We start from the raw sequence: 24,268 nt of genomic DNA on the forward strand, positions 1-24,268 counted from the left end.
GTCACTCTCTAACAGGCCTAAAAGTGGCCATTCTTCAACAGAAAAACTTCAGAACCAGACTCCAAGGTGAAAGTGCAGAACTGGAATTAATTCGCAAACTGGACACCATCAGATTAGGCCTGAATAAAGACTGGGAGTGCTTGGGCCATTACCCCCTACAGTTACTTACACCTTCTTGTCAACTGTTTGAAATGGGCCACTCTCATTACCACTACAAAAGTGATTTTTTCCTCCCTTGGTAGTCCCCTGTTAATTGAATTGTCTCATTAGACTGACCTCTCACTTGGTAAGGCAACTTCCATCTTTTCATGTATTTATACCTTCTCCTGTATTTTCCACTGCATGCATCTGATGAAATGGGTTCTAGCCCGCAAAAGCTTATGCCCAAATAAAGGTGTTAGTCTCCAAGGTGCCACAAGGACTCCTCGTTGTTTTTGCTTGTACAGACTAACATGGCTACTGCATTGAAAACCATCTTGGCTAGGACCATTGTGGGAACCATCTTTGTTTAGGGCACAGTGAGACTTCATCTTCCATAGGGGGAAGGCTGGCAGCCATCTTAGATATGGGTAAAAGGCACAAAGGGAGAAAGGCTTCACCCCTTTGACCAGTAGCCTAGTGGTTAGAGCACACGCCTGGGACACAGGCGACCCAGGTTCAAATCCCACCCCACCCCATGGGGAGGAAGGGTCTCCCTGAGTTTAGGGGGAACCCTGTGAACTATTGGGGTGCTCCGGCCCCAGGAGCCTCTCCACCTTTCCCGTTAAATCTGCATCACTTTATGTAAAACACACTCACTGGGCCACTAAGCACAGGGGCAGACGCGGAGCCTCTGCCTGCCACCTCTGTGGTACCGAAAACCAGGATCTCCTGAGCCTGTGGCACTGCCAAGTGCACTGAGCACTGTGACGCAGAGAGAATGTCTGCTGAGAGCTTTACAAAGACAATGTGTGCCTCGGTTTCCCTCTCTCCTTTGCATCGCCACCCAATGGAGGGAGGGGGAAGTGTTAATGCTGCTCTTGGAGCAGCATGGGCAACATGAGATGTGTCTAGGGGCTCGTCTACACTTACAATGCCGCTATAGCGCTCCCATGTTGATGCTACCTACACCAACAGGAGAGGTTCACCTGCCACCGTAATTAATCCACCTCCCTGAGAGGCCATAATTAGATCTTCCAGCAACCTAGCATTGTCTACGCCAGGGTTAGGTGGCTTTTTCACATCCCTGAGCGACAGAGTTAACAACTTAATTTTCTAGTGTGCACCAGGCCTAGGGTGGATGAATGGGTGACTGAACTGGGTCAAACTGACTTAGATCAACAGAGGAGCTGGAAAGCTCACAAGTCACTCCCAATGACTGAACAAGTAACACTTAACCTGAGGAAACTGGGCAGGCAGAAGATATGACCTCAATGGGAGCAGAACAAAGGAGAAAGGGGGAAGTGGCTAGAATAACGTCAGCGGTTCAGAGAGACACACAGGGCTCTCTCACCTGGGTTTCAGGCCTACTCTAAACTAGGAAAGTAAGTCGGTGTAACTACGTCACTCAGGAGTGTGAAAAACTAGGCCTGGAAAAGCAAATATGGTTCCTCCAGCAGCGTTGCTCATGGGAGACCTGGCTATGTTGTAACCTTCATTTCACCAGGTTGCCCTAAGCACTTTCAGATGCCATAGGCCAGGGGACAGAGAAATTGTTACCTGGTGTCACCGCAAATAGGATCAGCCTTGCACCTGGAAGGGCCATGGAACAAGCCTTCCAGAGGAGTCTGGCTTGGCCAGATTCGCTGACGGAGCCATGGAGAGAGACAGAGATTGCTGCCTCTCACCATGAGGCCAGAGTCATGGAGGCCACATGCCAGCCCCTGGGGGGGTTCTGTGGGGTCTGGCACACTAAATGGTCACTCCCAAGGGAAGGGTTACAGATGGGGCATTGACCACTGGGAACCCGTGACACAGTGGCCTATGTCCTTTTGTAGATCTGATCCTCAGTGCCAGCCATCCTAGGGTAGCCTGCATCTGAATGAGGCAGGGGGGAAGGGGTGAGAGCCCATGACCCATGTGCTCACACCTGCACATGCATGATCAGACAGCTATGATGCACTGCCCCCAGCACAGCATGCTGCCCCATGGACACTGGCCGGCAGGTTGCAGAACCAGGTGGGCCTGTCCCATGGCTGGAGCTGCTGGCATACCTGGAGGCAGTGACAGGAAATCAACATGCAAGATGGTCCTTTTCTGTGTGTTGTAAGAGACCGGGGAAGTGAGGGATTGCAAAACAGAGAGGCAGGGGGGAACACACATACCGCCCCCCATAAACACATGCCCATCCACACACCTAAGTGCTGGAGGCATAAGGAAATGAGATTAAAAAGAATAAACCCATGTGTGTTTGTCTGACCAAGGCCATGAAGATAAAAACAACAAGGAATCCCAGAGCAGAGTAACACAAACACACTGCCATGGAGAGTCGGAGGAAAGGGGGAGGAGATAGATAGATGGGATGGATGGGGATAGATAGCACCTATTCCAGGGGTTCTCAAACTGGGGGTTGGGACCCCTGAGGGGGTTGCAAGGTTATTACATGGAGGGTTGTGAGCTGTCAGCCTCCACCCCAAACCCTGCTTTGCCTCCAGCTTTTATAATGGTGTTAAATATATTAAATTTATTTTTAATTTATAAGGTGGGGTTGCACTAAGAGGCTTGCTGTGTGAAAGGGGTCACCACTACAAATGTTGGAGAACCACTGCCCTCTTCAATGCCATACGTCCCCAGCTATGTCTCCCCATACACACCCTTTCAATCTAACTCCCAATGGTGACGGTGTCACCAGGACTCCATGTCTCCATCCTAGCTCCAGCTGCCTTTCTGGAAGTTGCTTTATCCAAATTGGTCTCAGTACAAGGGTAAGTGGATGAGTCTCAGGTTGGACTGAGGGCTAATGGTCCCCTGGATCTCAGAATCTGTCCCTCCTGGCTGCTGAACCCCCACCCCCCGCAGCCCAGCCCCACAGGGTCTGTAACCTGGGCTGGCAGCTCCCCCTGGGGACCCGTCTCTTTAACTCAGCGTCTGGGGCTGCCAGGTTTATGGGCACCTTATCAGCCCAGGCATTACAGATGAGCCCTGAAATCCAGCCCCTTCCCCTGCTCATTTCACTCCAGGCCTTCTTTTATCCTTGTCAACAAAGGGCTCAGCCGCTCCCAGGCCTGGGACGCCTGAGGGACCTACAGGGCTGTGTCCACAGGGAACAGGGGAGAGCAGAGAGGGTCAAAACAGGTCTTGGGCAGCCATCTCTGGGATGGGGCAGGGCGGCTTTTTCTACAGGGATCTCATGAGACACAGCCCCACTGGCAGGGAGCCCAGGGGGTCAGTTTACACGGGGACCCCTTGCCAGGTGCTGAGATGTGGCCCCTCCAGGTACGGCCCAGGAGCTGTTTAGGTGGGTGGCCCCCTCACCTGGTGCTGAGACACATACATAAGGTCCTCTTGACACTTGGCTTGGAGATATAGCCACCTCTGGGGTGAGGCGCTGGGGCTGTTTACCTAAGTGCAGGCTGCAAAACAGCCTATGAATGAGCTGTACATGGGTATTGCCCCAGCTGCCCCATCTGTCCGGGGGGGGGGTGCATTGGGGGGGACTGAAGGCTCACAGAAATGTGGGGGCGGGATCTGGAGGTTCCTGGGGGTGAGAGGCTGGAGGCTGTGAGATGGGGAGGGGGTGGGAATGATGTGGCGCTTAGGGGTCCTAGAGGTGTGTGTGGGGAGGGGCTGGAGTCTGGATGCTCCTAGGGGATGCTGCGGGGGCGCAGGCTCCCGTCCCGTCCCGTCCCAAGGGTGGCCGGGGGCGGGCCTCTCCGGTTTCCCCGCCCCGGGAGCAGCCCGCACCTCTCGCAGGTTAAAACACCCGGAGCCGGGATCCAGCTGCAGCGCCTCCACCAGACCCTCTAGTTCCCGTGGATCCGGACCCGAACCGCCCGGACCCGATCCAGTCTGACAGCTGCAGCCCTGAACCCTCCTAGAACCGAATTAACCCGCGACTACCCCGACCACACTCCCCGATCCTTCCTCGCCATGGGAGACCCCTTCCACTGCTCGCTGCTGCGCACCCCTCGTGGCCGGTTCCGCGTCTCGCTGCCCCCGGGGGGTGAGTTCCTGCTGGGGACCCCGGAGCCCCTGAGTCGGCTGGGCGCCGCTGGTGAGTCCGGGGACCTGGGAGGTGGATAGAGACAGGTCCCTTCCGCAGCTCCAGGAGTGAGGGGAGGTGTCTAGGACTCCTGGGTTCTAGTCTCAAGTCTGGGAGGAATGCGGGAGGGAGGACTCAGAACTCCTGGGTTCACTGCACTGAGGGAGGCTAGGCCAAGGGGACGCGGTGTAGATCCCTGCCTCGGATTTAGCTGCCATCGTCCCGCTGAGCCGGGCAGGTGCCTCACCAGGAGAGAATTGTCCTAGGGAACTGCCTGCCACAGGCCCTGGGGTGGGAGCTGATTCAGTGGTGAACCAGGGGAGCTCCCACAGGAATGGGGGGAGGGGGAAGACAGTTTTCGGAGTGTCCCTCACCCTAACCTGAAACCCTTTGCTAAGAGGGGGGCTCGGCGGTGCCAGGAGGCAGAGGAGCCCGTCTGAGGGCAGAGGGTGGCGAGGCGTTGGACAGATTATTCTGTGTCTAGTACCTGGCACTGTGGGGGGTGTGGCCTATGGCAAGGGCCCCGAATGAGCCAATTGTGATTTGTTATCTAATGTGACCCAGGCGAGAGAACATCCCCCAAATCTCCCCAAATTGAGCATTTCAGTCCTCAGGGGCTTAGCTGCTGTGTGCCACGGTCAGAGCAGAGGAGAGCCGTGTGGGGCTCGTCTGTGCCCCACTCCATGCCTTTTCCATCACAAAGGGCCATCGCTGCCCAGCCCATGTGTGGAAACTGCCTCCCACCCACCATTCATGTGGGAGTCTGGGTTGGGACATCAGGGCCTCTTCTCCCAGGGCAATGCTCCCCTGTACAGCTAGGCAGAGGGGGCCCTGCAGAGCCCTTTGTTTATGTGTGTTCTGTACGTGGCTGGCTCTGCCCCAGCACGCTCAGGTGTTTAGGCCAGATGTGCGTCCCAGACTGTGTGTGTGTGTGTGCGGGGGACAACGACTGGGCACTTTTGGGGTCTAATCAGTGGGGCCACAGGCCCCCAGGGAAAGGCCAGGTCCACTTCCTCCCACCCCAAGTTATTCAGTAATATTTGCCCTGTGTTTTAGTGCAGATAAATGGCCCACTCCTCCATGGGTGTGATTTCCTCCTGTAATTAACCATTAACCAGGGCAGCCTGTTTGCATAGCAGGAACCCTCCCTGCACTTGTAGGAGGTCAGGTCAGGGTTGGACACTGTGGGTTAGGGATGACTGGCCTGTGCTCCTGTCTGTCTGTCTCCAGCGGTGGTCTCAGTCTCCAGGTTAGTTGTCTATATGCAGGAGTGGCGCCAGGGTTTTTGGCGCCCTAGGCGGGGGTCCTTCCACGCTCCTGGTCGTTGGCGGCAATTCTGCGGCGGGGGGGGGTGTCCTTCCGCGCTCCCGGTCTTCGAGGCACTTCGGCGGCGGGTCCCGGAGTGAGTGAAGGACCCGCCGCAGAATTGCCGCCGCCGCTCCAGAGCGCGGAAGGACCCCCCGCCACCGAAATGCTGCCCTCCCAAATCCTGGTGCCCTAGGCGACTGCCTAGGTTGCCTAAATGGAAGCACCGGCCCTGTCTACATGCAAGGTTAGTCAGGACAAGCTGTTTTGGAATCATCATTCCCGATTAATCCCACACGCAGACAAATTCACTCCCACAGAACAAACTAACGTAGCGGCCTCAGTATCTCTCGAAGTGTTTGCCGTCTTCCTCCACCTCTGCGAGGGAAATACACCCGCTCCATTGCCTAGTAGGGCAGCGGAGACACAGAGAGCTGGGGCAGCCATGGCAGAGCAATGAGAATTGAACCAGCTGCACCAATGTCTCCAAACCACTGCCCCCTTCTCCACAGAGGCCGTGTCTGCATGTCTTACAGCAGCACATCTATATTGCTGGGCAGTGCTGCTGTAAGGTCTCCCGTGTAGCTGCTCTGTGCTGGAAGGAGAGAGCTCTCCTGTCAGCCTAATTAAACCACCCCCAATGAGCGGCAGTAGCTGTCGTCAGGAGAGTGTCTCCTGCCCAAATAACATTGTCAACATCTGGGCTTCTATTGGTGCAATTTATGTTGTTTAGAGGGATTTTTTTTCACATCCCGAGTGACATAAGTGCTAGTGTAGACGTGGCCTAAACTAGCCAGCAACAAGCTACTCCTAAAAGGTTTGTCTACAGTTGAAGGTTAATCCGAATTAAGGGAAGGTAAGACCAGGGCAGTTAGTAAGACGTTTCTTACCTTCAATGGACGCAGGGAAAAGAAGTGACGGGCTTAACCTGCAAGAAGGAAGATGTAGGTTAAATTTTAGGAAAACACTTTCTAGCTCTCAGGGTCGTTCAGCTCTGGAATCGGCTTCCCAGGGAGGTCGAGGAATCCCCATCATGGGAGGTTTCAGCACAGGCTGGACAAGCCCTGGTCAGGGATGGTCTGGATTTCCGTGTCCTGCCTCAGCATGGGGGGCTGGGCTAGATGACCTCTTGAGGTCTAGGGTGCAAATTTAAAGTGCAGTTGCTCCCTGTACAGGACACTACAATGTCTTACTTCTGTTCGAAGTTGGAGTAAGAGGAAACAGAAACTAGGCACTTCTGTTCTGGAATGGCAGCATCCACAGGAATAGCTGTTGTGCTTTAAATTCACACCCTATCTTAATCTACAGGCTTGTCTGCACCTGAGAGTTAATTCAGATTACATCTCTTTGTTCTGTGCAGCGCCTAGCACAATGTGGCCGTGGTCCATGATAGAGACACCACAATACACATCATAACAATGTGTAGATGCAGCAGGGTGGATGGGGCTTGTGCCTTCATGCCGGGGGCACAAAAGCACCAGGGGCTTTGGCTGTATCGCTGCCTCTGCAGGGAATTGGGATACCAGTTCTATCAGCCATCATGAGCAGTAAATAAACTCCACAGTGCAGGCCCCTCAGCCCTCCGTGGCAGGGGCACCGAGACACTGGCCTCGTCATGCTCAGCACTGTCTCCTAAGCAGCCATCTAGCCTCATAAGCAGCCTGCAGCCTCTCCATAGCCTGGAGATAGGCCCACGGGCTCCTCAGCCAGGGAACGGAGCTAGGCACCGGAGCTGCCCAGCAGCCTAGTGGTCAGAGCACTCCCCTGGGGTGCAGGAGAACGAGAGTCAAACCTCTGTCCCCCTCAGTGCAAGGACTGGCAGAGACGCACTTCCATCCAGGCTGTAAGGGAGGTTGGGGTGTGGCTCCCCTGCCAAAGCTGGGTTGGAGGATAAAACAGTCCTCTGAGGATGGGGCTGTGAGACTAGCTGGGGTCCTACTCTACCCCCTGCCTATGAGGGATGCTAGGGCAGAGTGTTTTCAGTCTCTGGGTGAAGCTGATCCATGGCGTGAACTGCAGTTAAAGTCTTTAGACACAGGGACTAGACCCAGCTGGTCTGATCTCCTGGGGACAAGCCCACCCCACCAAGCCATTTTGCAAGTCACAGGCCGGGTTGTGCCAAGGAACGTTTGTTTGTGCCAAGAACAGCAGCTTCAGCAGAAGAGACTGAACCAGCCCCATGCCAGCGAGCAGGGCATGGCCTTGGGAAGGGGAGAACTAGTTATTGTGTAAATCAGGCCAGACACCTAACTCGGAGAGTCCCGACCCTGGGGGGAAAGGCCCCGTATCCCCTCATCCGGACGGACTAGCCTCGCCCATGTCCCACAGCCCAGCCCTTCCTGGGGCTGGGTTAGCCAGAGACCCCGAGGGACCAGGCCCCATATCCCATTCCTGTTCTTCCAGCCCCCACAGCCCAGCCCGTCCTGGGGCTGGGTTAGCCAGAGACCCCGAAGGACCAGGCCCCATATCCCATTCCTGTTCTTCCAGACCCCACAGCCCTGCCTGTCCTGGGGCTGGGTTAGCCAGAGACCCCGAGGGACCAGGCCCCATATCCCATTCCTGTTCTTCCAGCCCCCACAGCCCAGCCTGTCCTGGGGCTGGGTTAGCCAGAGACCCCGAGGGACCAGGCCCCATATCCCATTCCTGTTCTTCCAGACCCCACAGCCCTGCCTGTCCTGGGGCTGGGTTAGCCAGAGACCCCGAGGGACCAGACCCCATATCCCATTCCTGTTCTTCCAGCCCCCACAGCCCAGCCTGTCCTGGGGCTGGGTTAGCCAGAGACCCCGAGGGACCAGGCCCCATATCCCATTCCTGTTCTTCCAGCCCCCACAGCCCAGCCTGTCCTGGGGCTGGGCTAGCCAGAGACCCCGAGGGACCAGGCCCCATATCCCATTCCTGTTCTTCCAGCACCCACAGCCCTGCCTGTCAGCAAAGAGCCAGCTGCAGTCAGAAGCTTTGGGCCACATTAGGTACTTGCAGATGGTGATCATGTCATTGCTTAGGCTCTTGGATAAGGCCTGGTATAAAGTGAGCCTTCAGTGAGATTAGGAGGATCGGCCAGCCCTGTGGGTGTCTGAGCTTGGCTGACTGTGGACATATTACTGAGTTTGTCGAGGGGCACAGCCATACCTGGGGTGCTGAGACATTACAGAGCGTGAGTTGCTCAGACACTGGGGAGACGGGGGGGGGAGGGGGGTGGCGCGGGGGAGTGCCTGAGACCTGGTCGGCGCCACAGCCCTAGATGATAGAACTGCGTCGCTCAGGGATGCGAGAAGCCTGCCCCCCGAGCAATGTTGTGACACCCACCTCACCCGCTGCAGGCAGCGCTGTGTCACCAGAGCATGTCTCGGGGAGTGGATTAACTACGCTTTCTCCTGATGCTGCACTTTCAGGGGAGACCTGCCCTTCAGTAAATCAGCTTCTCACTGAAAACATTCCAACCCTCGGATGATCCTTGTCACTCTTTCCTGAATCCTTCCCAATTTATCACCGTTCCATTGAAGTGTGGACACCAGAACTGGGCAAGCTATCCAGTCTCGGGCTCACCAATGCCATATGCAGAGGTGCCACCTGCCCTACTCCTACTCACTAGTGCCCCATTTGTACCCAGTTACTCCTTTTCACCCTGATTGGCTGGTCAGTTTGGGTCCCAGGGGAGGTTCCCGTTGGACGCAGGACCTGATGGAGTCCATATTGCCTTTCATACAGTCTTGTTTGTTCATTCCTTGTAAATAAAGTCCTGCTTCTCCAAACACAGGAGAGACCAGGAACAAAGTGAGCTGTTCGTTAGCTTGCAGCCTCAACCCCATTAGCCACCAGACCCAAAAGCTCTGGCTGGCTTTTTCCAGCATCACATCCTGCTCACAAGCTTTCTTGCTGTTTGCCTCTGCCCCTCTCTCTTTGTTCCCCGTTTGAGCCAGCGGGTTCTCCTTTCCCTCGGCCACATGTCGGCAAAACAAGCCCCTTCTCCCCACAAGATGCAGCTTTTGGGGCAGAAGATTAGGCCTTGTTATAGGAGTGGCCCCTGAAGCATCTTACAGCTATGGTGTGGGCTAAAACCTCACAAACACTTGCAAACTCAGCCCATTGCAAGAGTTCACCCAGCTCAGAGCACCCTGGGCTAGGCCAATGACTTGTCTGTGTCTGAAGCAGCCTTGTGTTTAGTTAAAAGTGTAGCAACTTCCAGAAGGGCAGACAGTCGTTATCCAAAGCCATGATCCCCCACTTCCCCTGGTAGTTTGTGTAGCTAGATATTCATCGCATGGTTAACCACGGGAACACCGCGGACACTCAGGTTCAGTTGGTATTTCCCGGGACACCCCCGCCCAGTCCTCTCCAGAATCACAGTCCAGCTGCCCATCTTATGCCTGTTCCCTCCTGTTCTAAGCACGTCTGTATCTGTTGGGCCTGTATGACTGACCTGGTGTCCAGCTGCATTGAAATGCCCAGCCAGGTGTTGGTTGTACTAGCAATGCTCTTCTCTCTCCCTAGCCCGGGACCCTGGGGGGAAAGTTCCTGCCTCCCCTGCCCAGCCCAGAGAGAGGCCAGCCCTGCGACACTGCCGGGAAAGGCCCAGTGCCCCATTCCCTGCGGCTGGAGCTGGTGACCTCAGGATCAACGTGTCTCCTATTTCTGGCACTGTAGTTTTGATGCCTGTGGGTTTGGCTCTGACCTTGGGTTCACGCGGCAGCGCTGGTATCGAAGCGTGCATCCGGGTGTCGCGAATTCTGCCTTAGGCCAGACAAGGGGCACTGGGGGTTAATTGCTTAGCTGCATATTTTAAAACACTCCTGTAATTAAGCGATTCCCCAAGGGAACCCAAGTGCCAGGGATGGGCTGGCATTTATTACCCAGTGAAGTGGCAGCTTCAGTTTCTGCTTAAAACTTGAAATCTCCAGAGGCTCAACAACCCACCCAAAAGCCAAACCAGCATGAAGTGTGGCAGGTTGGGTTGGGCATGGTGGTGGTGGTGGGAAGGTTGGGGGGGAAATGGGATGCTGATTGCAGAAAGAGTTCCTGAGTAGGGTGTCCCTCTCGTCCCAATATTAGGGGTTTTGTCCTATAAAGGACCCTATTCCTGCCCCACCCCCCGTCCCGATTTTCACACAATACTTGTTTCCAGGGAAGTGGGAGCGAATCTGAGCTTTAAGCGAGAGGCTCCATATAGAAGCCAGAAGTCCTGACAACCAGCTTCCTACTCGCTGCTCTAACCCACCAGACTCCCCTTCCCTCCCAGAGCTGGGGAGAAACCAGGAGTCCTGGCTTCCAAACCCCTGCCTCCACTCTAACCCACCAGACCCCACTCTACTCCCAAAGCTGGGGCGAGAACCCAGGCTTCCTGTTGAGTCAGACAGGCATGCTAGGGGACCTGAACACAAGCTAGCGGAGGTGGGAATGCCTTGGGGCTGTGGGGTCTGAGGCCCCAGAGCAGTAGCATCTGGGGACAGCACACAATGGTTTGTATGTGCCCAGGGAGATATGACAGAGCATCATGCTCCTGAGCACATCTGGTCCCACCACCCCTCCTGCCCTGCAGCAGCTGAGTCAGCGAGTGGCACAACAGGTTGGGCTGGTCAGGGCTGCCCCAGGGCCCAGTCTGGAGACAGCTCCATGCACACAGATGCCTGGCACAGCTTCCCCCACTTCCTTGGGCTGGGGGAGGGAGGATCACTGGCTCCTGGGCTCTAATCACTAGACCCTTCCATCCACCCAGAGCTGAGGAGAGAACCCAGGAGTCCTGTGCTAACCCCTCTCCTGATCCCTCACAGGGCAAAGCTTCTGCATCCCTATCACTGAGATGGTCAGGGTGCAGCTGGGCGGGTCTGGTTCGTCCCTCACAGTGGAGGGAAACCAATTCACAGGTGAGTCAGGTGGTGAGGGTGTGGGGGCTGTGGGGCAGGGTGGAGGGGCTGTATTTGAAGCATCTGAGACTGTCAGCAAATGTTGAGGTGGCGGTGCCAGCCAGCGGAGATGGGTTTGGGGCCAGGGCCGGGCAGCAGAGATGGGTTTGGGGGAGAGGGCTGTGCAGCGGAGATGAGTTTGGGGGACAGAGCTGGGCAGCGGAGATGGGTTTGGGGGAGAGGGCTGGGCAACAGAGATGAGTTTGGGGGACAGGGCTGGGCAGCGTAGATGGGTTTGGGGACAGGGCTGTGCAGCGGAAATGAATTTGGGGGACAGGGCTGGGCAGCAGAGATGGGTTTGGGGGACAGGGCTGGGCAGCAGAGATGGGTTTGGGGGCAGGTCCGGGCAGCTGAGATGGGTTTGGAGGACAGGGCCGGGCAACGGAGATGGGTTTGGAGGACAGGGACGGGCAGCAGAGATGGGTCTGGGGACAGGGCCGTGCAGCGGAGATGAGTTTGGGGGACAGGGCCGGGCAGCGGAGATGGGTTTGGGGACAGGGCCGGGCAGCGGAGATGAGTTTGGGAGACAGGGTCAGGGAGCGAAGATGGGTTTGGTGGGCAGGTACAGGCAGCAGGACAGGATGGGGTGAGGCAGGTTGGAGCAATGGAAATGGGGGACAGAGACTAATGGGAGTGACTGACCCTCCCATCTCCACGGCAGCTGCTCTGCGGGGGTCAGTGCCGCCCATGGGCTCTGACCCCCCCATCTCTGGTTCCCCCCAGTTTTCTTTGTGCAGCGGGAGAAGCATCAGCGCTGGAGCCTGGGCTCCCTGGAGTTCACTGTGACCCCCGGCTCGGGGCTGGCCCCACGCTGGGTCGATGCCCTGCAGTGTAGCATCCAGCTGCATGGTCAGTACTGGGGGTAGGGGCGGTCAGTAGTGGGGAACAATACTGGGGGGACTGGTCAATACGGGGGGAACCAGTCAGTAAGGGAGGGGGAACTGGTCAGTAGTGGGGGACAATACTGGGGGGACTGGTCAGCACTGGGGGGACCGGTCAGTAAGGGATGGGGGACTGGTCAGTACTGGGGAGGACCGGTCAGTACTGGGGAATGGGGCGGTCAGTAAGGGGGGTACTAGTCAGTAAACTTGGGGAGGAGGCACTGGAGCAGGCTGTGGAGCCAGAGGGTCCCTGGGAATTGCAGCAGTCTGGTTATTTCCCACTCCCAGGGTCAGCAGTTCTGGGGGACCCCCCCCACCCATGATGGGCAGGGGGCGGAAGCTGTGACCCTCTCCATGGGGCTTGGTGCCAGCATCCTGAGCTGGACCCATAGCAGCTGCTCTGGTGGAGGGTGTCCCTGGAGGGGACTGTGGGTTGGGACATCCCTATGGCAGGGTGGGGGGGAAGAACCAGTGCTCCAGGAACGCCCCACTCCATCACGCACCTTGCCCAGGAACCTGTGACCCAAGGTGATGCTCTCTCTGCTCCTCCCCAGGTGTGACACGCCCCAGGAAGCTGCTGGTCTTCGTGAACCCTGTGGGGGGGCGGTGCCGCGCAAGTGAGATTTACCAAGACCGGGTGGCTGGGCTTTTTGCCCTGGCGGGGATCCAGACGGAGGTCATAGGTGAGTGCCCCCACAACATCCCCCCACATCCCCACCATTACACTGTGCTGCTCCCTCCCTCTGAGTGACCCCCCCCCAGTCACAGACCCACAGGGTTGGTGCTATGTCCCCAGCTTGGGAACAGTCTCTGGGAAGGACCCTTCAGTGTGCCAGACCCTCCCAAGGTCTCTCTCTTCCTTCGGGGTACACACGGCCTCCCTCTCTGCTTGGACCGAGCCCCAGGGCTCCAGCCCTCCAGAGTCACACAGGGAGCTCGGCCCAGCAAGGCTGCTGGGACAGACGCCTGCTAGAGACTCAGCTGTGCAGTGGGACTGATGAGAACAGAACAGAACAATAGCCAGGCTGGGATGGACCAATGGTCCAGCTAGCCCCATGTCCTGTCTGCTGCCTGTGGCACGTGCCAGATGCTCCAGAGGAATGGACAGAGCCAGGGGTCTATTGTGTGATCCATCCCCTGTGTCTAGTCCTGGCATCTGGCTGTCAGCAGCTTAGGGACACCCAGAGCAGGGGGCTGCATCTGGGGCCATCCTGGCTAACAGCCAGCCACGGACTAAGGCTCCAAGAATTTGCTTGTGTCCTCAGGGATTTGTACATTGATCGGTGGCCGGCCTCGGACCTGTTTAGTCTCCGGCAGCGAGGCAACATTCACCACAATGTCTCTGGGCTTGCCCTGAGCCCACGCAGTCCTTTCCCACCCACCGGGTAACACGACCATGCACAGGGGAAACTGAGGCATGCATAGGGCTCATAAAAATAATACAGAAAATTTCCATTTTGTGACAGCCCCTCCTTCCCCATCCCTGGCCAACTCCACCATGCTGCCCCCTTCCTCTGAAATCCCCCATCACCAGACATCCCCCACTGGTCCCCCATCCTGAGTGACCACCCCACTCTACCGCACTGTGCTGCTCCCTCCTGCTGAGACCTCCCACCCCTGCCCCATGAGCAATTCCCACCCTGCAACCCCTCCCTCCAAGTGCCCCCCTGACTCCCTCCCACTCCCACCCAATACCATCTCTGCTCACTCATCCCCCCTATCTCCCCACAGAGACCCAGCGACCCCACGAGGCCCGAGACCTCATCCTGCAGCGGGACCTGGGCGACCTGGATGGGTGAGAGACCCCTTTACCCTGCCCCGCCACCCAACCCTATGATGGGGCACTCCCATTAACCCCCCCCACCTCACATACCCCCTGGGCAGCCCTGTCCCCCCCAGCCCCAGTAACCCCTAGGTCTCTGGCCCCCAGGCTGGTTTGCGTCGGAGGTGACGGGACATTTAACGAGCTGATGCATGCACTCATCTCCCAGACGCAGAGGAAGGCTGGGATTCCCGAGGACAACCCCACGGCCCCGCTCCTGCCCCCACGGCTCCGCATCGGCATCATTCCTGCAGGTGTGCATGGGAGGAGAGGGGACAGTGGTGGGAAGCAGGGACTGGTGGAGATAGCAGACATGGGGGAAGTGGGCAGCAGGGGGGGAGGACGGGAGGAGCTGGTAGGAGGGAGGGCACTGGGGACAGGTGGGGGCGGAAGAGGTGGTCGGGTGGAGGGGTTGTGGGAGGAGCTCCAGGGGGACAGGGGGCAGTGGCAGGTGGAGATAGTAGACACGGGGGAGGTGGGCAGCAGGGTAGAGGGTGGATGATGGGGGGAGCTGGTCAGAGGGAAGACATTGGGGAGAGGTGGGGGTGGAAGAGGGGGTAGGGATGGGGCTGTGGAGCCTGCAAGGGGCAACAGCTCAGCAGGCCCCAGGGGATGACTCACCCCATTCTCCCAACCCAGGCTCCACGGACTGCATCTGCTTCGCCACAGTGGGGACCAACGATCCTGTCACCTCTGCCCTGCACATCATCATCGGTACAGGACGCCTGGCTCCTATCTGTGCACCTGGGAGGGGAGTGGGGTCTGGTGGGTTGAGGGCTGGGAGCCCGGACTCCTGGGTTCTCTGATGGCCCTGGGAGGGGAGTGGGGGCTGGTGGGTCTGGGGGTGGGTGTCTGGGAGCCAGGACTCCTGGGTTCTCTCCCCAGCTCTGGGAGAGGAGTGGGAGGTTGGTGGAGTAGAGTGGTGGGGGTGAGGAGTGGAGGAGAGGCAGGACTCCATGTATTTAGGTGCCCGTGCCCCCCCTTTGCCCCAGGGGACAGCCAGCCCCTGGACGTGTGCAGTGTCCACCACCACGAGTGGCTGCTGCGGTACGCGGTCTCGCTGGTGGGCTACGGCTTCTATGGGGACGTGGTGAGCGACAGCGAGCGGCACCGCTGGATGGGCCCAATGCGCTATGACTTCTCAGGTGCCGGGGGGGCCCAGAGGGCATGGCAGGGAGCCCCCAGCTGGGGTGTCCCCTGCCCCCAGGCCTGGGGAATGGGGGAACCCCAGTGAGGGAGAGGCCAGTGGTCCCCCAGCCAAAGAGGGGGTGGGGACTGGAGAGGGAGCCCCTGCCCCAGGATGGGGTGTGGAGGGGGGCTTGGGCTCAGGGGATCCCCTCACCCAGCTGGGAATCCAGGGACTGACCAGGGGATGGAGCAGAAGGAGCTGGGCCTGAGATGTGCCATAGGGTGGTCACTGCCCACAGGGAATGTGCTGGAGAGGCCTAGCCAGAACAAGGCCACCAGAGGGGAGGGGGCAGCGTGTCTGGGGGACAGGAAAGGAACGAGCCTCAAGGGGGGCTCCGTGGGGGGGGGAAACAGTTTTGACTGGAGCAGGCTATGCAAGGCCTTGAACCCTCTCCCTTATGCAGGATTCAAGGCCGTGCTGTGTAACCGCAGCTACGAGGGCACTGTGGAGTTCCTGACGGTAGGGGGCACTGAGGCCAATCCCCGGGACCAGACGCGCTGCAGGGCAGGGTAGGTGGGGGTGGGATGCAGGGTGGGGGGGCTGCTGACCTGTGGAAGGGGAAGTAGGGTGGATGGGGCTGCGGGTAGAGGGAGCTGCTGGCCTGTGGGAGGGGCTGCTCTCCTGGGGGCACGCTGCAAGGCAGGGGGAGCATGGATGGGGACTGCAGAATGGGGTGGGGTGGCTGGTGTCCTGTGGGAGGGGCTGCAAGGTAGGGTAGGTGGGGGGATTACAGGTGGGCTGCTGGCCCATTGGGATGGGACTGGATCCCACCGGGGGTGGGGGGTGTGTCAATCCAGGCCCTCATGTCCCCCAGCAGTGGCAGCCCAGAGCATTGGGGGGAGTGACTTCCTGTCCCACCCACAAACTAGTCTGCATCCATTAAATGTTCAAGCAGCTGCTTCCCCCTCACACTGATTGGCTCAAGCAGCATCAGTCATACTTGGGGCAGCTCTCCCCCACCACTCAGAGTGATGGGCTCAGGCTCTCTGCAGACTTAGGCAGCATTGGTCACACCTGGGGCAGCTCCCCCAGCACCTACAGGATGGCTCTGAGCCCTGTGGAGGGGCTGGGGCCCTGGACACTTGCTGTCACAACTTCTTCCCTTGCAGCTGCCTTGTCTGCTCTGAGTCCAATCACCAGTGCCTGGGGGACAGCAAGGAGGAGAAGCTGCCGCAGCAGGAAGGCACTAGGGCTGTGGGTGAGCTGAGCATCCCTGCCCCTTGCACTAACAAGCTGGCTAGGGCCGCAGGAGCCTCTGGGGACATCCTAACTAGCTCGTGTAAACCCAGCTCAGCCTGGGGGCTCCTGCAATGACATGCAACAAAAGGAGGCTGAGCTGGGCCCAGAGTCACAGGCACCAGCAGATCTGGGGAGAGAACCCAGGAGTCCTGGCGTCCAGCCCCCCCCAACCCTCACGCTCTGACCCACCAGACCCCACTCCCCTCCTAGAGCCAGGGGAGAACCCAGGAGTCCTGGTTCTGACTCCCTCCCCCCTCTGCTGTCACCTACGGGGCTCCCCTGAAGTCATGCAAAAGGGCAGTCTCCCTGGTGCAGGCCAGGAGGCGGGAGTGTCAGTCTGGGATTTAAAGTGTTCCCAAACCAGCAAGTGGTGGTGGTGATTTGGGGCAGAGGGATCAGGGGGTAACGGTGTCTCTCCCCCAGCCAGCGAGCAGAAAGATCAGGGGGGTAATGGTGGCTCTCCCCCAGCCAGTGTGTGGCAGAGGAATGCGGGGGGCAGGTGCAGGGGTTGGGGCAGGGAGACCAGGGGTAAGGGTGTCTCTGGCCTAGCTAGCAAGTGATGGAGGGATGGGAGTAAGGGGTTCAATGTAGGGAGACTGGGAGTAATGGTGTCTCTCCCCGAGCCAGCGAGTGGTGGAGGGGATTCAGGGCCAGGAGACCAGGCGTAAGGGTGTCTCTCCCCTAGCCAGCGAGTGATGGAGGGATGGGGGTAAGGGGTTCAGGGTAGGGAGACTGGGAGTAACGGTGTCTCTCCCCCAGCCAGCGAGTGGCAGCGGGAGCAGGGCCGTTTCCTGGCCATTAACTTGACCTGCATGAGCAGTGCCTGCCCAAAGAGCCCCGATGGCCTCTCGCCCAGTGCCCACCTAGCTGACGGCATGGCCGACCTCATCCTGGTGCGCGAGTGCTCAGCCCTGGGCTTCCTGCGTCACCTGAGTCGGCACATGGACCATCGGGACCAGGTGTGTGTGTGGGGGGGCGGAGACCCCCAGGGCCCAGGAAAGGGGCAAGGGCCAGACCCAGGGGCATGAGGAGGGTGCACAAGCCTGGAGTCACAGCCATGGGGTCAGCAGGTTTGAGGGGGGGGTTGTAACGCTGAGTGGGACCAGTCACTGTGGGGGGGTCGCACCCTGGCCCTTCTGGGTCCAGCCCCCAGGAGGCTCCAGCATCAGGGGAGCAGCTGCCCCCCACTGTGGGGGATGGGGCAGTCCCTGCCAGCAAGGCTGGGTCATGACCCTCAGGAGGGATAGGGAAAGGCCCCTGGAGCTGGGTCCCTCCCCAGGCCTCTCGCTCAGTCCAGCACCCCTCTTCCCTCTGCAGTTTGACCTGCCCTTTGTGAGTGTGCACCGGGTACGGGCCCTGCGCTTCACCCCCAAGCAGCTGGAGGACAGCGAGGAGGGGGAGCAGCCCGGCCGCAGGGGGTGGAAGGGGCTTCTAGGAGGGCTGTGCTGTGGGGAGCAGCCACTGAGCTCCTGGAGCTGTGATGGGGAGACCCTGCCCCACGCCGACATCAGTGTGAGGTGAGTGTCCATAGCCCCATGGAAGGGAGGGGGAAATGCTCCAGAGCAGGCCATGTCCATGCCATGAAACCCACTTGACAATGGCATACAGGGCTTCCCCCCATGGCATTATGGGAGCTTCCCAAAGGAGTGTGGGAGTTTGGTTAGCAAGACACAAGCAGTAATTCTTCTGCTCCACTCCACACTGACAAGGCCTCAGCTGCAGGACTGTTTCCAGTGCTGGGCCCCATATTTCAGAAAAACGTGGGCAAATTGGAGACAGTCCAGAGAGCAAAAAACTCATCCAAGGGCTAGAAAAGATGGAGCTGTGAGGGAAGATTGAAAAACTTGGGTTTGATTAGTGTGGAGAAAAGATTGGGGGGGAGGGGGAACTGAGAAGCATTTTCAATTACATAAAAGGTTGTCACAAGGGGGACGGAGAAGACTCGGTCTCCTGCACCTCTGAGGGTATTACAAGAAGCAATGGGCTTAAATTGCAGCCAGGGCAGTTTAGGTTGGACATAAGGAAGTTTTTCCTAAACAGCCGGGGTGGTTAAACACTGGAACAAATTGCCTAGGGAGGCTGTGGCATCTCAGTGGAGGGGTTGAGAACAGGTTAGATGACCCGTCTGGTTATTACACAGTGCTACCTTGAGAGTAGGGGCTGGGACTAGGGGACCTCTTGAGCTCCCTTCCAGTGGCATTAGCCTTTCACAGCCGCATCACACTGGCAGCTCACAGTCATCCTGTGATCGACCAACACACAGGTCTTTCTCCTCCTTTGTTGCTTCCAACCGGTCAGGCCCCAACTTGTAGCAAAAAGCCTTGGTGCTTGTCTCTGAGTGCAAGACCTGGCCCTGTGCACTATTACGTTTCCTCCCATTTCTGTCACTCCCACTTTCCAGGCTGCCCTGTTGATATCGTCTTTTGTCCACAGGGTGCACAGGCAGCTCATCCACCTGTTTGCCCGGGGCATCGAGCAGGGGATGGGCCTGCTTTAGGGGCCGCCTGGAGCTGTGCCCTGTGAGAGGGCTGTGCCCTCGCCCATCAACAAAGACCAAGAGCCCAGCAGGGCAACAGAGATGCTGTGGTTTGCGGGGACAGCCACATGTCAGAGCCCTCTGTTTGCTTCCTGGCCCCCAGAGGGAGCTGTGCCATGCTGGGTCAGCTGTAGGGGAGTCAAACCATCCCCACCTGGCTGGCTCCGAGGTGGGGTGGGGACAGGGGCGGGATGCGCAGTCCTCTGCAGCAACCTGGAGGCTCAGGCCGCCCCCACCGAAGCCCAGCTGGACAGTAGCCACCCCTGCGGACGTTGTTCAACCAGGGCCACGTCTACGCTAACTTACATTGGTGTGAAGCCACCGCAGCGATCACAGTCGGTGGAGCGGGGTGGTTACATCGGCAGGAGCCAAAGTTCGGTGTTGACACTTTCAGTTAGGTTGACGTCAAGTGGCCTTGGGTCGACCTAATGCTATAGTGTAGCCCAGACCCCGGGGGTAAGCAGGGACAGATATAATGTAGCGGGGAGTGGGAACGATGGGGGGAAAGTACGGGGCTTCTGAACAAGCAGCTCAGTCACAAATAAAGGGAGAACAGGTTCTGCTTGGCTGTGTTTGATTTTCACCAGGGGTGGGGATCAGGGGCATCCGGTGCCTTTGTGGTGGGGGTAGGCAGCAGGCCATTCCCTGACACACTGGGGGGCAGCCCTGGGCATGGATGGAGACTGGCCTCTGATTTAATGCCAACCCCCCCCCCCCGGGTGGCTATCACTAGGGCCATCTGAGTTACCAAGCGACACCCAGGAGAGCTGGGTGCAGGGTCAGCCTCTGGCTAAGAAGCTGTCAGATCCCCAATGGGCACAGGACGCAGCAGCCAGACAGACAGAGCCAAGGCCGATTCCAACAATCGCTGTTTACAAAACGGCGCCATTTACAAAAGCCCCAGGGCTGTGGCGTGGCTGGAATGTCTCAGCAGCAAAGCAAGCACAGAGTCCCAGACCAGGTGGTGGCAGTCGGCCCCACCGGAGCCAGAGGCTCTAAGCTCCCTCAGCCCAGTGTGGGGCCAGAGCTAGGGCGGGGCGGGTAGTGAGATGGGCTGTAAACATGACAGGCTGTTGTGGTCCCACGATGTGAGTGGGGAAGGGGATCTAGACCCAATGCAGGGCAGGGACCTGGCTGGAGTGCATCTGGAGGGGCAGGGAATCCAGACCGAGGGAGCTGTAGGGTATTGGAGGAAGGTGTAGATAGGATGGGTTGGGGGGTTAATGTCTGGGCAGGGGCTACAGGAGACCTCGGTGAACCAGGACCTGGGCCTACTGGGGGGGCAGGACAGGGCCACAGAAATCGCAACCCATTTGATTGTCAAGGACACATCCCCAGTGCCCAGCGCCACCCTCCCTGCCCGCCTCCCCCACCATACCCAGCTCTCCCATCCCCTGCCCTTCTCTGCCAGTCCCCCCCACCCCATCCCCAGCTCCCCCAACCCTGCCCTTCTCTGCTGGCCTCCCCACCCCATCCCAGCTCCCCCAACCCTGCCCTTCTCTGCTGGCCTCCCACCCATACCCAACTCTCTCCTTCCCTCTCCACCCCCAGCCACACGTCCCCACCCCAGCTGTCCCAGGAGAGGGGGAGCAGCTAGCAGACCAGACAGACCCCACCAGGGTGAGAAGCAGGGTTGTTTTGGGGAGGCAGCAGCTGGCCCCCAGCTCAGAGCTTGTGCGGATTCACCCAGCGGTAGGTGCCCTCGTATTGGAACCCAACTCTCTTCATCAGCTCGTCCGCCTCAGGTGGGCCCCGGCTGGGAAAGAGCAACACCCCCAGGTTAGCGCCCACAGGCAGCCCTATCGAAAAAAGTGTGGGGCACAGGGTCCTTACGGGAGGTGGGGCAGGGCAGCCCTCCCCACCATCTCCCCAATCATTCACCTCCTTCCTCCGCAGCTCCAGCTGGAGACTCGCCTTTCTGGCAGCTTAACTCCCACCTAAGTCAGGCTTGTGCCCAGCCAGGCCCCACAGCATCTCTCCCTCTTCTCCGGCCAGGGTTAGGGCTCCTGCCAGCCCCCCCTGCCCAGTGCCCACCCTGTCTGCTGCCCGGGAGTCCAGCACAGTGCCCTGGGACCTCACCTGCCATAGCAGTATGGTATTGGTTTGATCCTCTCAGACTCGATCTTGTGCAGCAGTGGAGTGAAAATGCGCCAGGCTTCACGCAGCTCGTCACTGGGGGGGTGAGGGTAGCAGCATCAGTGTCTGTGCCACCCGCAATGGCAACCGGGGGGGGAAGGGGGGGGAACAGCCAGTATCACATCCTGAGCAGGTGGATGCGACCTGTGAGTGCCGGACAGGAGGAGGCAATCCCATGCTAAAGGGAGAGTCTGTCCCACACTGGGATGGCGACCAGCACCCACCCAGCCTGCTCTGGCCAGACCCAGCACCCACCCAGCGCCGCCCTGACCAGGCTGCTCCCCAGGCACCAGCCGCTCCCCAGGGCACCCCGCCTTGCTCAGACCCCCACGGTCCCCAGGCACCAGCACCCACCCAGCCCAGGCCACTCCCCAGGTACCAGCACCTACCCAGCCCCGTTCTGCCCAGACCCAGACACTCCCTCACGGTCCCCAGGCACCAGCACCCACCCAGCCCTGCTCTGCTGCCCAGACCCCAACTGCTCCCCAGGCACCAGCACCCATCCAGCCCGCTCTGCCCAGACCCAGACGCTCCCCCATGGTCCCCAGGCACTAGCACCCACCCAGCCCCGCTCTGCCCAGCCCAGGCCGCTCCGCAGGTACCAGCACCCACCCAGCCCAGGCCGCTCCCCAGGCACCAGCACCCACCCAGCCCCGCTCTGCCCAGACCCAGACACTCCCCCACGGTGCCCAGGCACCAGCACCCACCCAGCCCCACTCTGCCCAGACCCAGCTGCTCCCCAGGCACCAGCAACCACCCAGCCTGCTCTGCCCAGACCCAGACGCTCCCCCATGGTCCCCAGGCACCAGCACCCACCCAGCCCCGCTCTGCCCAGACCCAGCTGCTCCCCAACAGTCCCCAGTTACCAGCACCCACTCAGCTTGCTCTGCCCAGACCCAGCTGCTCCCCAGGTACCAGCACCTACCCAGCCCCGCTCTGCCCAGGGACCCCAGACACTCCCCCATGGTTCCCATGTACCAGCACCCACCCAGCCCTGCTCTGCCCAGACCCAGCTGCTCCCCCACAGTCCCCAGGTACCAGCACCCACCCAGCCCCGCTCTGCCCAGACCAGGCCACTCCCCAGGCACCAGCACCCACCTGCTCCGCCCTGCCCAGACCCAGACACTCCCTCCACGGTCCCCCAGGCACCAGCACCCACCCAGCCCCGCTCTGCCCAGACCCCAGCACCCTACCCAGCCCTGCCCTGCCCAGACCAGGCCGCTCCTCAGGCACCAGCACCCACCCAGCCCCGCTCTACCCAGACCCAGACACTCCCCAACGGTCCCCAGGCACCAGCACCTACCCACCCACCCCACCCTGCCCAGACCAGGCCGCTCCCCCATAGTCCCCAGGCACCAACACCCAGCTGCCCTGCCCAGACCCAGCTGCTCCCCCATGGTCCCAGGTGCCAGCACTGACCCGCTCACCTCTGTCCAGACCCAGCCACTTGCCCATGGTCCTCAGGCACCAGCACCCACCTGTTCTGCCCTGCCCAGACCCAGCTGCTCCCCACGGTCCCAGGTGCCAGCACCCACCCGCCCCGGTCTGCATGGATCCAGCCCCAGCACCTGGCTGCCCCGGGGACAGGGATCAGGGCCGGGATTGAGCCCAGCACCCAGACGCTTGGGGCCCTCAGGGATGGGGGATCAGGGCCGGACAGGCCCAGCACCTGGCCGTCTCGGGGCTCTTGGGGATTGGGGATCAGGGCTGGAGAGGCCCAGCACCCACCTGCGCACAAAGTGCATCTGGTTTCCACAGAAGACATCCAGGGATGAGTCGCTCATAGGCATCCGGCAGCTTCACATCCTGGGGAGATGAGACGTGACCTGGGGTTGTGTTGGGAAGAGGCAGCTGGGATGAGGGGGCTGAGGGGGGCTGGTTTGGCATCCGTAGGGTCAGGTCCAGCTCTGACTCCTCGGGCAAGTAGGGGTCGGGGATGGATGGGAACTGGGGGACAGCACCTTGTAGTGGTTGCTGTAGGTCAGGTCCAGCTCCAACTCCTCGGGAAGTGGGGGACCGGGGGGGGTGAGGGGGGTGGTTGTGGTGGGGCCCTGGGTCCGACACCTTGTAGCGGTTGCCGTAGGTCAGGTCTAGCTCCGACTCCTCGGGGTCAAAGAACATGCCAGGTTTCTTGGTCATCATCTTGGTGTAGACGGCCTCGTTGGGCTGCACCCGGATCACAGCTCATTGCGCTTGCACTGCCGCTGGAAGATGTCGCCCGGCACGTCCCGGAACTGCAGCAGCCGCACCTCGGCCTTGCGCTCATTCAGGGGCCTTACCACAGCGCAGCACAAATGGGACGCATGGGGAGGACAAGTTAGAGACAGAGCTAGGGGCTCCCCACCCCAATAGCACGGACAGCAGACATGGGGCAGGGACGGGGTGTGTAGGAGAGAGAGACACTCCCCAGCATATAACACCGCGGGAGAGGGGAGGGCATCATATATTTCCTGTCCCATTCAGGACTGTCCCGCACCGGGGCCACCCCATCCCGTCCCATCCCATCCCGTCCTGTTCTTTCCCAGGATCACCCCCCCCTGTCCCATCCTCCCCATGGCATTGGCCCCCAGGCACTTCGCTCCCCCCCCACGGTGCTCACCCCCATCCCCCCGACACTGTCCCCCAGACGCTCATTCATGCCTCCCCACAGCGCTCGCTCACATCCCCGCCAGTCAGCCCCCCACAGCACTCATCCCACAACCCCTTCCCTCCCACGCACTGACTCCCCCAAACATTTGCTCACCCCCACCACCACGCTGCTCACTCATGCCCCCCACGGCACTCCCCCAGTCCCTTCCCCCCCAGCACTCGCTTATCCCCTCATGGTGCTCACTCATCCCCCTATTCCTGTTGCGCTCGCTCACATCCCCCGCGGGGTCACGCCCCCATGGCGCTGGCTCACCCCCAGCCCCTTCCCCCCCTGGCACTCGCTTACCCCCACATGGCGCTGGCTCACCCCCTGCTGATCACCCCCCACAATGCTTGCTCACCGTCCCATCTCTCGTTGTCCACGTACAGCACAGCGGTAGCGAAGGTGGCCGTGCTGGAGCCAGTGGGGACAGTGGGATCATCCAAGTAGC

General features: G+C 59.7%; 1 protein-coding gene and 1 pseudogene across 1 annotated transcript; one reads left to right on the forward strand and one right to left on the reverse strand.

The window, feature by feature from the left end:
* The first annotated feature begins 3,918 nt into the window (after window positions 1-3,918).
* Window positions 3,919-20,010, forward strand: LOC127036363 (ceramide kinase-like). The gene is made up of 13 exons (XM_050927162.1): window positions 3,919-4,192; window positions 11,254-11,346; window positions 12,109-12,234; window positions 12,821-12,949; window positions 13,998-14,061; window positions 14,197-14,342; window positions 14,728-14,802; window positions 15,081-15,233; window positions 15,681-15,786; window positions 16,387-16,475; window positions 17,276-17,475; window positions 17,834-18,033; window positions 18,950-20,010. Exons 1-13 carry the CDS (start codon window positions 4,069-4,071, stop codon window positions 19,011-19,013), a joined length of 1,569 nt encoding a protein of 522 aa, XP_050783119.1. The 5' UTR covers window positions 3,919-4,068; the 3' UTR covers window positions 19,014-20,010.
* A 524-nt stretch (window positions 20,011-20,534) lies between these two features.
* LOC127036865 (glucose-6-phosphate 1-dehydrogenase-like) lies at window positions 20,535-24,186 on the reverse strand (annotated as a pseudogene).
* Between the last annotated feature and the right edge of the window lie 82 nt (window positions 24,187-24,268).

The sequence above is a fragment of the Gopherus flavomarginatus genome, chromosome 18 (assembly GCF_025201925.1).
Source record: "Gopherus flavomarginatus isolate rGopFla2 chromosome 18, rGopFla2.mat.asm, whole genome shotgun sequence".
Classification (NCBI taxonomy): Eukaryota; Metazoa; Chordata; order Testudines; family Testudinidae; genus Gopherus; species Gopherus flavomarginatus.